The 12,152-nt window shown below is 44.8% G+C and overlaps 1 protein-coding gene across 1 annotated transcript; it reads left to right on the top strand.

Annotated features, from left to right (window-relative positions):
• The first annotated feature begins 10,227 nt into the window (after window positions 1-10,227).
• LOC123167434 (uncharacterized) lies at window positions 10,228-11,779 on the top strand. Its single transcript, XM_044585282.1, has 5 exons — window positions 10,228-10,440; window positions 10,522-10,591; window positions 11,102-11,211; window positions 11,323-11,437; window positions 11,562-11,779. The coding sequence occupies exons 1-5, from the start codon at window positions 10,371-10,373 to the stop codon at window positions 11,644-11,646; spliced, it is 450 nt and encodes a 149-aa protein (XP_044441217.1). The 5' UTR covers window positions 10,228-10,370; the 3' UTR covers window positions 11,647-11,779.
• The last annotated feature ends 373 nt before the right edge of the window (window positions 11,780-12,152 follow it).

The following is a 12,152-nucleotide window of genomic DNA, read 5'->3' as shown; positions in this document are numbered from 1 at the left end:
TTAAGTTCATAAGAACAGAGTAACGCATTAGGCAAGATGACATGATGTAGAGGGATAAACTCAAGCAAAATGATATAAACCCCATCTTTTTATCCTCGATGGCAACAATACAATACGTGTCGGTTCCCTTTCTGTCACTGGGATCGAGCACCGCAAGATTGAACCCAAAGCTAAGCACTTCTCCCATTGCAAGAAAGATCAATCTAGTAGGCCAAACTAAACCGATAATTCGAAGAGACTTGCAAAGATATTAAATCATGCATATAAGAATTCAGAGAAGAATCAAATATTGTTCATAGATAATCTTGATCATAAACCCACAATTCATCGGATCTCGGCAAACACACTGCAAAAAGTATTACATCGAATAGATCTACAAGAACATTGAGGAGAACTTTGTATTGAGAACCAAAGAGAGAGAATAAGCCATCTAGCTAATAACTATGGACCCGAAGGTCTGTGGTAAACTACTCACACATCATCGGAGAGGCTATGGTGTTGATGTAGAAGCCCTCCGTGATCGAATCCCCCTTCGGCAGATCGCCGGAAAAGGCTCCAAGATGGGATCTCATGGCTACAGAAGGTTGCGGCGGTGGATAAGTGGTTTCGTGGCTCCCCTGGATGTTTTCAGGGTATAAGAGTATATATATAGGCGAAAGAAGTAGGTCGGTGGAGCTATGAGGGGCCCACGAGGGTGGGGGGCACGCCTACCCCCTGGGTGCGCCCTCCTGCCTCGTGGCCGCCTCGTTGCATCTGTGACTTCCACTCTAAGTCTCCTAGATTGCGTTTGTTCCAAGAAAGATCCTCGCGAAGGTTTCATTCCGTTTGGATTCCGTTTGATATCCCTTTTCTGCGAAACACTCAAATAGGCAAAAAAACAGCAATTTGCACTGGGCCTTTGGTTAATAGGTTAGTCCCAAAAATAATATAAAAGAGTATATTAAAGCCCATTAAACATCCTAAACAGATAATATAATAGCATGCGGACCCTACGGGTTCGAGAACTATGTAGACATGACCGAGACACATCTCCGGTCAATAACCAATAGCGGAACCTGGATGCTCATATTGGCTCCTACATATTCTACGAAGATCTTTATCGGTCAAACCGCACAACAACATACGTTGTTCCCTTTGTCATCGGTATGTTACTTGCCCGAGATTCGCTCGTCGGTATCATCATACCTAGTTCAATCTCGTTACCGGCAAGTCTCTTTACTCGTTCCGTAATGCATCATCCCACAACTAACTCATTAGTCACATTGCTTGCAAGGCTTATAGTGATGTGCATTACCGAGAGGGCCCAGAGATACCTCTCCGACAATCGGAGTGAAAAATCCTAATCTCGATCTATGCCAACTCAACAAACACCATCGGAGACACCTGTAGAGCATCTTTATAATCACCCAGTTACGTTGTGACGTTTGATAGCACACTAAGTGTTCCTCCGGTGTTCGGGAGTTTCATAATCTCATAGTCATAGGAACATGTATAAGTCATGAAGAAAGCAATAGCAATAAACTAAACGACCATAGTGCTAAGCTAACGGATGGGTCTTGTCCATCATATCATTCTCTAATGATGTGATGCCGTTCATCAAATGACAACACATGTCTATGGCTAGGAAACTTGACCATCTTTGATTAACGAGCTAGTTGAGTAGAGGCATACTAGGGACACTCTGTTTGTCTATGTATTCACACATGTACTAAGTTTCCGGTTAATACAATTCTAGCATGAATAATAAACATTTATCATGATATAAGGAAATATAAATAACAACTTTATTATTGCCTCTAGGGCATATTTACTTCAAATCGGACATGGATTAGTTGATTTGGATCACGTATCGTTTAGATGACTTGAGGGATGTCTATCTAAGTGGGAGTTCTTAAGTAATTTGATTAATTAAACTTAATTTATCAGGAACTTAGTCCTGATGGTATTTGCATATCTATGTTGTAGATCAATGGCCCGTGCTACCGTTCCCCTTAATTTTAATGCGTTCCTAGAGAAAGCTAAGTTGAAATATGATGGTAGCAACTACAAAGACTGGGTCCGTAACTTGAGGATTATCCTCATTGCTGCACAGAAGAATTATGTCCTTGATGCACCGCTAGGGGAAAGGCCTGCCGCAGGAGCAGATGCTGATGTTTTGAACGTCCGGCAAGCTCGATCTGATGACTACTCGATAGTTCAGTGTGCCATGCTTTATAGCTAAGAATCAGGACTTCAAAGACGTTTTGAACGTCATGGAGCATATGAGATGTTCCAAGAGTTGAAGTTAATATTTCAATCAAATGCCCAAGTTGAGAGATATGAAGTCTCTAACAAGTTTTATAGCTGCAAGATGGAGGAGAACAGTTCTGTCAGTGAACACATACTCAAAATGTCTGGGTATCATAATCACTTGACTCAGCTGGGAGTTAATCTTCCAAATGATAGTGTTATTGACAGAGTTCTTCAATCACTGCCACCAAGCTACAAAGGCTTCATGATGAACTATAATATGTAAGGGATGGACAAGACAATTCCCGAGCTCTTCGCAATGCTCAAAATGCAGAGGTAGAAATCAAGAAGGAGCATCAAGTGTTGATGGTTAACAAGACCACTAGTTTCAAGAAAAAGGGAAAGGGAAAGAAGGGGAACTTCAAGAAGAATGGCAAGCAAGTTGCCACTCCCGGGAAGAAGCCCAAAGCTGGACCCAAGCCTGAAACTGAGTGCTTCTACTGCAAAGGGACTGGTTAATGGAAGCAGAACTGCCCCAAGTATTTGGCGGATAAGAAGGATGGCAAAGTAAACAAAAGTATATTTGATATACATGTTATTGATGTGTACCTTACTAGTGTTCGCAATAGCCCCTGGGTATTTGATACCGGTTCAGTTCCTAAGATTAATAACTCAAAACAGGAGTTATAGAATAAAAAGAGACTAGTTAAGGGCGAGGTGACGATGAGTGTTGGAAGTGATTCCAAGGATGATACGATCACCATCGCACACTCCCTCTACCTTCGGGATTAGTGTTTAACCTAAATAAAAGTTATTTTGTGTTTGAGTTGAGCATGAATATGATTGGATCATGTTTATTGCAATACGGTTATTCATTTAAGTCAGAGAATAATTGTTGTTCTGCTTAATTACATGAATAAAACCTACTATGGTCATACACCCAATGTGAATGGTTTATTGAATCTCGATTGTAGTGATACACATATTCATAATATTAATGCCAAAAGATGCAAAGTTGATAATGATAGTGCAACATACTTGTGGCACTCCCGTTTAGGTCATATTGGTGTAAAGCGCATGAAGAAACTCCATGCAGATGGGCTTTTGGAATCACTTGATTATGAATCATTTGATACTTGCGAACCATGCCTCATGGGAAAGATGACTAAAACTCCGTTCTCCGGAACAGTGGAGCGAGCTAATGACTTATTGGAAATAATACATACCGATGTATGCGGTCCGATGAGTGTTGAAGCACGCGGCGGGTATCGTTATTTTCTAACCTTCACAGATGATTTGAGTAGGTATGGGTATATCTACTTGATGAAACACAAGTCTAAAACTTTGAGAAGTTCAAAGAGTTTCAGAGTGAAGTGGAGAATCATCGTAACAAGAAAATAAAATTTCTACGATCTGATCGCGGAGGCAAATATTTGAGTTATGAGTTTGGCCTTCATTTAAAACAATGTGGAATTGTTTCACAACTCATGCCACCTGGAACACCACAACGAATGGTGTGTCTGAACGTCATAACCGTACTTTATTGGATATGGTGCGTTCTATGATGTCTCTTACCGATTTACCACTATCGTTTTGGGGTTATGCATTAGAGACAGCCGCATTCACGTTAAATAGGGCACCGTCTAAATCCGTTGAGACGACACCGTATGAACTGTGGTTTGGAAAGAAACCTAAGTTGTCGTTTCTTAAAAGTTTGGGGATGCGACGCTTATGTCAAAAGGCTTCAGCATGATAAGCTCGAACCCAAATCGAAGAAGTGTGTCTTCATAGGATACCCTAAGGAAACAATTGGGTACACCTTCTACCACAGATCCAAAGGCAAGATCTTTGTTGCCAAGAATGGGTCCTTTCTAGAGAAGGAGTTTCTCTCAAAAGAAGTGAATCAGAGGAAAGTAGAACTTGATGAGGTAATTGTACCTTCTCTCGAATTGGAAAGTAGCGCCTCAGAGAAAACCGTTCATGTGATGCCTATACCAACTAGAGAGGAAGCTAATGATGATGATCATGAAACTTCGGATCAAGTTACTACTGGACCTTGTAGGTCGAATGGGGCATGTTTCGCACCAAAGTGGTACGGTAATCCTGTCCAAGAAGTCATGTTATTAGACTATATGGCGAACCTACGAACTATGAAGAAGCTATGATAAGCCCAGATTCCAACAAATGGCTTGAGGCCATGAAATCTGAGATAGGATCCATGTATGAGAACAAAGTTTGGACTTTGGTGGGCTTGCCTGATGATCGGCAAGCCATTGAGAATAAATGAATCTTCAAGAAGAAGACATACACTGATAGTAATGTCACCATCTACAAAGCGCGACTTGTCTCAAAAGGTTTTCAACAAGTTCAAGGGGTTGACTACGATGAGACCTTCTCACCCGTAGCAATGCTTAAGTCAGTCCGAATCATGTTAGCAATTGCCGCATTTTATAATTATGAAATCTGGCAAATGGACGTCAAAACGGCATTCCTTCATGGATTTCTTAAAGAAGAGTTGTATATGGTGCAACCAGAAGGTTTTGTCGATCCTAAAGGTGCTAACAAAGTGTGCAAGCTCCAGCGATTCATCTATGGACTGGTGCAAGAATCTCGGAGCTGGAATATACGCTTTGATGAGGTGATCAAAGCATATGGACAGACTAACGGCGAAGCATGTATTTACAAGAAAGTGAGTGGAACTCTATAGCATTTCTGATATTATATGTGGATGACATATTGCTGATTGGAAATGATGTAGAATTTCTGGATAACATAAAAGGATACTTGAATAAGAATTTTTCAATGAAAGACCTCGGTGAAGCTGCTTACATATTGGGCATCAAGATCTATAGAGATAGATCAAGACGCTTGATAAGGTTTTCAATGAGTACATTCATTAACAAGATTTTGAAGGAGCTCAAAATGGATCATTCAAAGAAGGAGTTCGAGCCGGTATTGTAAGGTGTGAAGTTGAGTAAGACTCAAAGCCCGACCACGACAGAAGATAGAGGGAGAATGAAAGTCATTCCCTATGCCTCAGCCATAGGTTCTATAAAGTATGCCATGATGTGTACCAAACCTGTTGTATACCTTGCCATGAGTTTGGCAAGGGGGTACAATAGTGATCCAGGAGTAGATCACTAGACAACGATCAAAATTATCCTTAGAGGACTAAGGAAATATTTCTCGGTTATGGAGGTGATAAAGAGTTCGTCGTAAAGAGTAACGTCGATGTAAACTTTTACACCGATCCAAATGACTCTGAGTCACAATCTGGATACGTATTGACACTGGGAGCAATTAGCTAGAGTAGCTCCATGCAGAGCATTGTAGACATAGAAATTTGCGAAATACATAAGGACCTGAATGTGGCAGACCCAATTACTAAACTTCTCTCACAAGCAAAACATGATCACACCTTAGTACTCTTTGGGTGTTAATCACATGGTGATGTGAACTAGATTATTGACTCTAGTGAACTCTTTGGGTATTGGTCACATGTCGATGTGAACTATGGGTGTTAATCACATGGCGATGTGAACTAGATTATTGACTCTAGTGCAAGTGGGAGACTGGAGGAAATATGCCCTAGAGGCAATAATAAAGTCGTTATTTTATATTTCCTTATTCATGATAAAGGTTTATTATTCATGCTAGAATTGTATTGATAGGAAACTTAAATACATGTGTGAATACATAAACAAATACCGTGTCCCTAGTAAGCCTCTACTAGACTAGCTCGTTGATCAAAGATGGTTAAAGTTTCCTAACCATGGACATGTGTTGTCATTTGATAACGGGATCACATCATTAGGAGAATGATGTGATGGACAAGACCCATCCGTTAGCTTAGCATTATGATTGTTCAGTTTATTGCTATTGCTTTCTTCATGTCAAATACATATTCCTTCGACTATGAGATTATATAACTCTCGGATACCGGAGGAATACCTTGTGTGCTATCAAACGTCACAATGTAACCGGGTGATCATAAAGAATCTCTACAGGTATCTCCGAAGGTGTTTGTTGAGTTGGCATAGATCGAGATTAGGATTTGTCACTCCAAGTATCGAAGAGATATCTCTGGGCCCTCTCGGTAATACACATCATAGGCTTGCAAGAGAATGACTAAGGAGTTAGTTACGAGGTGATGTATTACGGATAGAGTAAAGAGACTTGCCGGTAACGAGATTGAACTAGGTATACAGATACCGATGATCGAATCTCGGGCAAGTAACATACCGATGGACAAAGGGAATTACGTATGTTGGCATAATGGTTCGACCGATAAAGATCTTCGTAAAATATGTAGGAGCCAATATGGGCATCCAGGCGCTATTGGTTATTGATCGGAGAGGTGTCTCGGTCATGTCTACATAGTTCTCAAACCCGTAGGGTCCGCACGCTTAACGTTCAATGACGATATTGTATTATATGAGTTATGTTATTTGGTGACCGAAAGTTGTACGGAGTCCCTGATGAGATCACAGACGTGACGAGGAGTCTCAAAATGGCCGAGAAGTAAATATTGATATATAGGACGATAGTATTCGGACACCGGAAGTGTTCCTGAGGGTACCGGGTACATATCGGGTCACCGGAAGGGGTTCCGGGCACCCTCGGCAAAATATATGGGCCTTATGGGCCAAGAGGGGAAACGCACCAGCCACAAGGGGCTGGTGCGCCCCCCATATGGGTCGAACCAGAGGAGAAGGAAAGAAGGGAAGGGAGAAGGAAAGGGGGGATTCGGCCTCCCCCTTCCCTCCCTCCTCCCTCCTCTTTCCTTCCCCCTCCGGCAAATAAGGCAGGGGGGCACCGGCCATGGCGAGACCCCAAGTAGGATTCGGCCTACTTGGGCACCTCCTGGCTGCCTCCCTCCCCCTCCCACCTATATATATGTGGGGGGGCACCCCTAGCACACACCAGACAATTGCCTAGCCGTGTGCGGCGCCCCCTCCACCGTTTACACCCCCAGTCATATTTTCGTAGTGCTTAGGCGAAGCCCTGGGGAGATCACTTCACCATCACCGTCACCATGCTTCGTGCTGACGGAACTCATCTACTACCTCGACGTCTTGCTGGATCAAGAAGGCAAGGGACGTCACCGAGCTGAACATGTGCAAAACACGGAGGTGCCGTGCATTCGGTACTTGATCAGTTGAAGCACGAAGAAGTTCGACTACATCAACCGCATTGAGAAACGCTTCCGCTTATGGTCTACGAGGGTACGTAGACACACTCTCCCCCTCGTTGCTATGCATCTCCATGGATAGATCACTGCGTGTGCATAGACAATTTTTTGTTTTCCATGCAACGATTCCCAACACGTCCCTCTACTGCCCATCGATGCTATATAAACCGTTGCCCCAGTGCCCCGACCATAGCCACAGTCGTGTCCCTCTCCGCACCACTCCTCGCCATGGATCCCTCTGCCTCCAAAGCTCTCTGGGACGGGCTGGCGTTAGAGCAGAAGAAGGCCAGGTCACCATTGCTACCGACTGGCAGGCCAGCAGGCAGTCGAAGGACGTGCAAATGGAGGACGCCTCCTCCGACAAGCCAGTGCCACCCTCCTCTTCCTCTATGGAACACTCCTCCTCCACTCCACCCTCGCGCAGTGCATTGCCCCATGACCATCGGCGAGGCTTGTGCCCATTATATGGACATGGTGCCGGAGGAGCGCGAGGAGCAGTTCCGGTAGGCGCAGGCCGACGTCAACTACAACCACAACCTCCTCTAAGAGCATCTGCAGGCGGAGGAGCAGGTCGCCGCCGGCAGGGCGGTCGCGCCGAACGTGGAGCAGGAGGCACTGCTCGAGTCCTACCGCTCTACCCGCGAGATCCACCTTGCCCGCTGGCGGTACCAGCAAAGGGTGGTGGAGGTGGCGGCCGCCGGCAAGGAGTGCGACGAGGAGGCGGGTAAGGCATTGTTCGGCGACACCGACGACGAGGAGGCCGCTCCCCGGCGCCATGACCACGAAGAAGCCGACATGTCCACGGATGCCGCGGGTAGCGAGGAAGAGTAGTGCACGATAGGTCGCCGCCGCTTGCATCCCAGGAAGGCCATTGTTTCCTCCCCTCCCGTCGACGCCAAGCTTGGTGGGCCGAGCATCTTCGGTCGATTAGTCGCCTGGCGGCGACATCGAGGCAGACAGTTTCAGTTCCCGGGGCTTCGGAGGCGGAGCTGGAGAGCACCGAGGTGGAACTGGAGACGATGAAGCTTCAGTTCTCGGGGGCGATGGCTAGGGACGGGAACCGGACGCCGGCGGTCATTTAGATTAGGTATTAATTATACTCGAGAGCCCGCATAGGACCGCTTTGATGTATTTGTAGTGAAATCCGTCATGTTTATATAAAATCCGGTATGTTTATATGAAATCCAGCCGTGTTTATATGAATTCCGGACTTGTTTGAATGAATTTCGTTCGGTTGGTTCGAGTTGTGGTGAAAATGTATGCGGCTACAGTTAGTTGGCTGCCTCTCGCATCCGTGTCCGTGGATTGATCCCCCCTGTCCGTGGACGAATATGAGAGGATTTTTGCGAGTTGCCATTGGAGAAGCCCTTAGGTTTTACACAAACATTGCTTGCAGCTTCATGTTATTTTGAATATTATCATTAACCAATGCTTCCAAATGCCTTCATTTTAGTCCAAATATAGGACTAACATGCCACTGGATAAGCCATTTTCTTTTGCTTTCATTTTCTGCAGCCCCAAGAGAAGAGCGAAAAATGGATGATGCATGGCGTATCACCAGAGAGAATTAGGCTGTGGTTCCATCTACATATATTCGTTTAAGCTCTAGACAAATGGTATCGTCCATCAGTATACTTTGTATCCAAGGGGAATGAGGGAATGAGATAACATTACAAAGTAAGAAACATAGAAAGCAAGCTGCAAGTTTGAAATCATCGCAGATTTTGTCACAACAGAAAGTTATTTATGCACATTATTATTAGCTTGAAATTTCGATGGGGAATATTTATGCAAATGCCACATGGTGTGCATAAGGATTTTAAAGGTATATGGTAGACACAGTTAATATTAAATCACAACAATATGCTTTTCCATTGCAACGGACGTGCAATTACCTAAATAATAAAAGCAGAAATTTCAGAGTCTCTCTCCTCATTCTTCATGGGTCGGCCCAATTCGTATTAGCAGCCAACACTGCACTGCACGGACCAACTCGGGCCATCTCCCTAGGTCATCCCCAACCTCCTTTATGACGCCCATATGCCATGTCCACATCGACCATGGCCACACCGATGGTCGCCCATACCACTCGCTCCAACCAGATAAAGTAGCCCTGGCGCCTAGGGTTCCCCGTCTCCATCCTCCTCTACCTTCGCTTGCGCGAGCCCTCTTTGCCCCTCTAGACCGCGCCCTAAGCCATTCCCGAAGCACCATCCGCCATGGTCCCTGTCCTTCGCATGCTATTTTTTCCTCTCTAGTAGAAATGCGTTGGGCCCCCAAGTGTGAGGATTGTAGAAAGTAGCAATTCTCCCTCAAGTGGATGACCTTAAGGTTTACCGAACCTGCGTTACGCAGATCCTCGGAATCCAAGCGTCAGGCTATTGGAGAAGAGTTGTCCAAACTACTAGAGGCATATTTTGTCCGGGAAGTCAAACATTCAGACGGGTTGTCGAACCTAGTCATGCATCATGTACTTGAGTTTGCCCTTCCCCTTTGAACCAAATGCAAATCCATCCTCCCTTGATGGTCAGTCTTGTCGATCCAATCTAGTGAGACAATCCGTTGTTTCACACCCTCGCCACCCCATGATTTAAACCGACATCAAAACCAAGGTCGGGCAGTGGTCCAGGACCACCCTGTCAGCCTGAGCAGACTCCGGTCGTGATCAGCGGAGGACGAGGAGAAAACTACTCAATGTCAGTGAGGCGACGAGAGGAAGGGAAAACCCTACCCAGAGGGGGAAAACCTCATGATAAGTTACCTGGGTCTTTTTTTTTCGTATACACATTTTTTTAGGCTACCTGGGCTGGGCCTGGACCAATGCACAAAAAACCCCACAACTCGGGGCTTTCCTTCCGGCACGCAGTCCCGACGTTGTCTCCTCCGCCGTCCGTCGCCCGCCGCCTTTGCGAAGCGCAGCCTACACGCCGCGGTGGATGCCACTTCTCTCATGGCTGCGGACTGGACATCGGCGCGCCGGGCGTGGGAGAAGTGGACCGGGAAGCATGTCGGATCTTCCGGTCTGTCCTCCTTTCCTTTCCCTCCCACTTCGCTACTGTTTCTGCTCTCTCGTTTGAACTATAATCCCCATCCTCTTGAAGGGATGCCGATCAAGGCGGCGCTGCTGCTCAACTACGATCCGACAGGACCATCTCGCCTCTTCCCCATGGTGTAAGTATCGTCCCAAACACCGGTAGCACGGGCAATTTGTTTTTTCCCCATAGGAAGCACAAAGCCGGCTCGGGCAATTTGATGGGCATTTCCTTGGTGGCTAAATAATCTTCAATACTGGCAATTGTACTGCAGAATGGTGTTAATGAATTTTCCCACGCGGTCGTGTATGTTTCTGATGGAAGCTGTTCGGTTATTTAGTTAGTTATTAGACCGTTCCAGATGAATATGGTAGTAATGTCATTGGTTCATCTGAAACTGGCACCGTTTCTTGGTTGATGCATTTAGCAACTTTGTAGTTTAACATCGTTATTATTTCCATCCATAGCTACCGGAAGATGCATTTGATAAACTGAATTTGGGGATACATTCTTCCGTATGGAGTTTAATGCCTGAATCACAGATGTGACAGAGATCTTAGTGCCAAAGATATGCAAAACCCTGTTCACTAACATACACGAATGTTGAAGTTGTAGAATTTTGAATTCACAATCTTTTTTAAATGTCCAGAGCAGAGCAAGAGGGAGCAAAATTTACTGCTGTTGATCTGCAGCCGTCCATGGACTTCTTTAGAAGGAATAATCTGCAGACGGAATTCTTTTCTATTGGATCAAACCAATGTGAGTCTCTCACATTATGAGCCTAAATCTTGCTCATTGATTTAGGGACAGTTAAGCCGAGTTACTTCGTTATCTCCAGCAATTTTGTGATTGCAAGTTATAAATTTCTAGATGTGGTCACCTCAATCCACGAGCACTGGTTTTCTGCTCGTTGCGTTAACACGACACAGCCAGGAGGTGAAGGAGTTATAATTATGCAGATTGGAGCATACTTGTTAGTCTCTATGTACGTATCCCCTTGTTCAACTTTTTCTTTACTGAAATCATTTATCAGGATTCCTCTAAGCGTTCTTAGTATACAGCTTGATCTGCCAGAATTAATTTGATTCACAATTGTTATTGATGCATAGGTATGATGGTTCAGTCGGTTCGGCTTCACGGGCAATGGTGGCTGTTGATCAGTTTGCATGGCACTTTAACCGGAAAACACATTAACTTATTATGATGTAGACCCATGGCCTTAGAGTCTAGTGTATAACCTGACATACTGCCTAATCTTGCTGCTATACTGGGATTAGTAGGCATGTAGTGTAATAACTATGGTTCTCTTTAATGGAGTGAGTTCACATGGCATGTTTTTCCCATAATTTACAGATTGCGCTGAATGTTTGTGAGGTTTAGCTCAGTTCGAGAGGAAGACACAGTGTAGAATGAGTGGAATCAACGTGAAAAATCGCTAATTTTTTTCCGTCAGGGCGGGGAAGCCTGACGAAACAGGTGAATTTCAGCGCCACCAGCGGACCGAAGAAACAGGTCTCTTTATCAACCTCAAAATGTGGCTTGCTGGTCAGCCCCCACATGTCTCCCCCGTCTTGGGGGAGGAGACTCTGAATTTAGGTGTACAATATTTGCATAGTAACAGAAGATTAGCTTCTACATCTCCAATTGTTTGCTTAGATTTTGGGAATTTCATGTATGAACTTACACACTACTTGAGCAAT

This window comes from Triticum aestivum, chromosome 1D (genome assembly GCF_018294505.1).
Source record: "Triticum aestivum cultivar Chinese Spring chromosome 1D, IWGSC CS RefSeq v2.1, whole genome shotgun sequence".
Lineage (NCBI taxonomy): Eukaryota > Viridiplantae > Streptophyta > Magnoliopsida > Poales > Poaceae > Triticum > Triticum aestivum.
This window is presented reverse-complemented; position numbering and strand designations above follow the sequence as displayed.

Excerpts from the sequence above, each read along its gene's own strand:
- LOC123167434 (XM_044585282.1), top strand. The coding sequence starts at position 10,371 with ATGGCTGCGGACTGGACATCGGCGCGCCGGGCGTGGGAGAAGTGGACC. Across the intron at positions 10,592-11,101 it reads TCTCGCCTCTTCCCCATGGT|AGCAGAGCAAGAGGGAGCAA; the intron begins GTAAGTATCGTC and ends TTAAATGTCCAG. Across the intron at positions 11,438-11,561 it reads GCATACTTGTTAGTCTCTAT|GTATGATGGTTCAGTCGGTT; the intron begins GTACGTATCCCC and ends ATTGATGCATAG.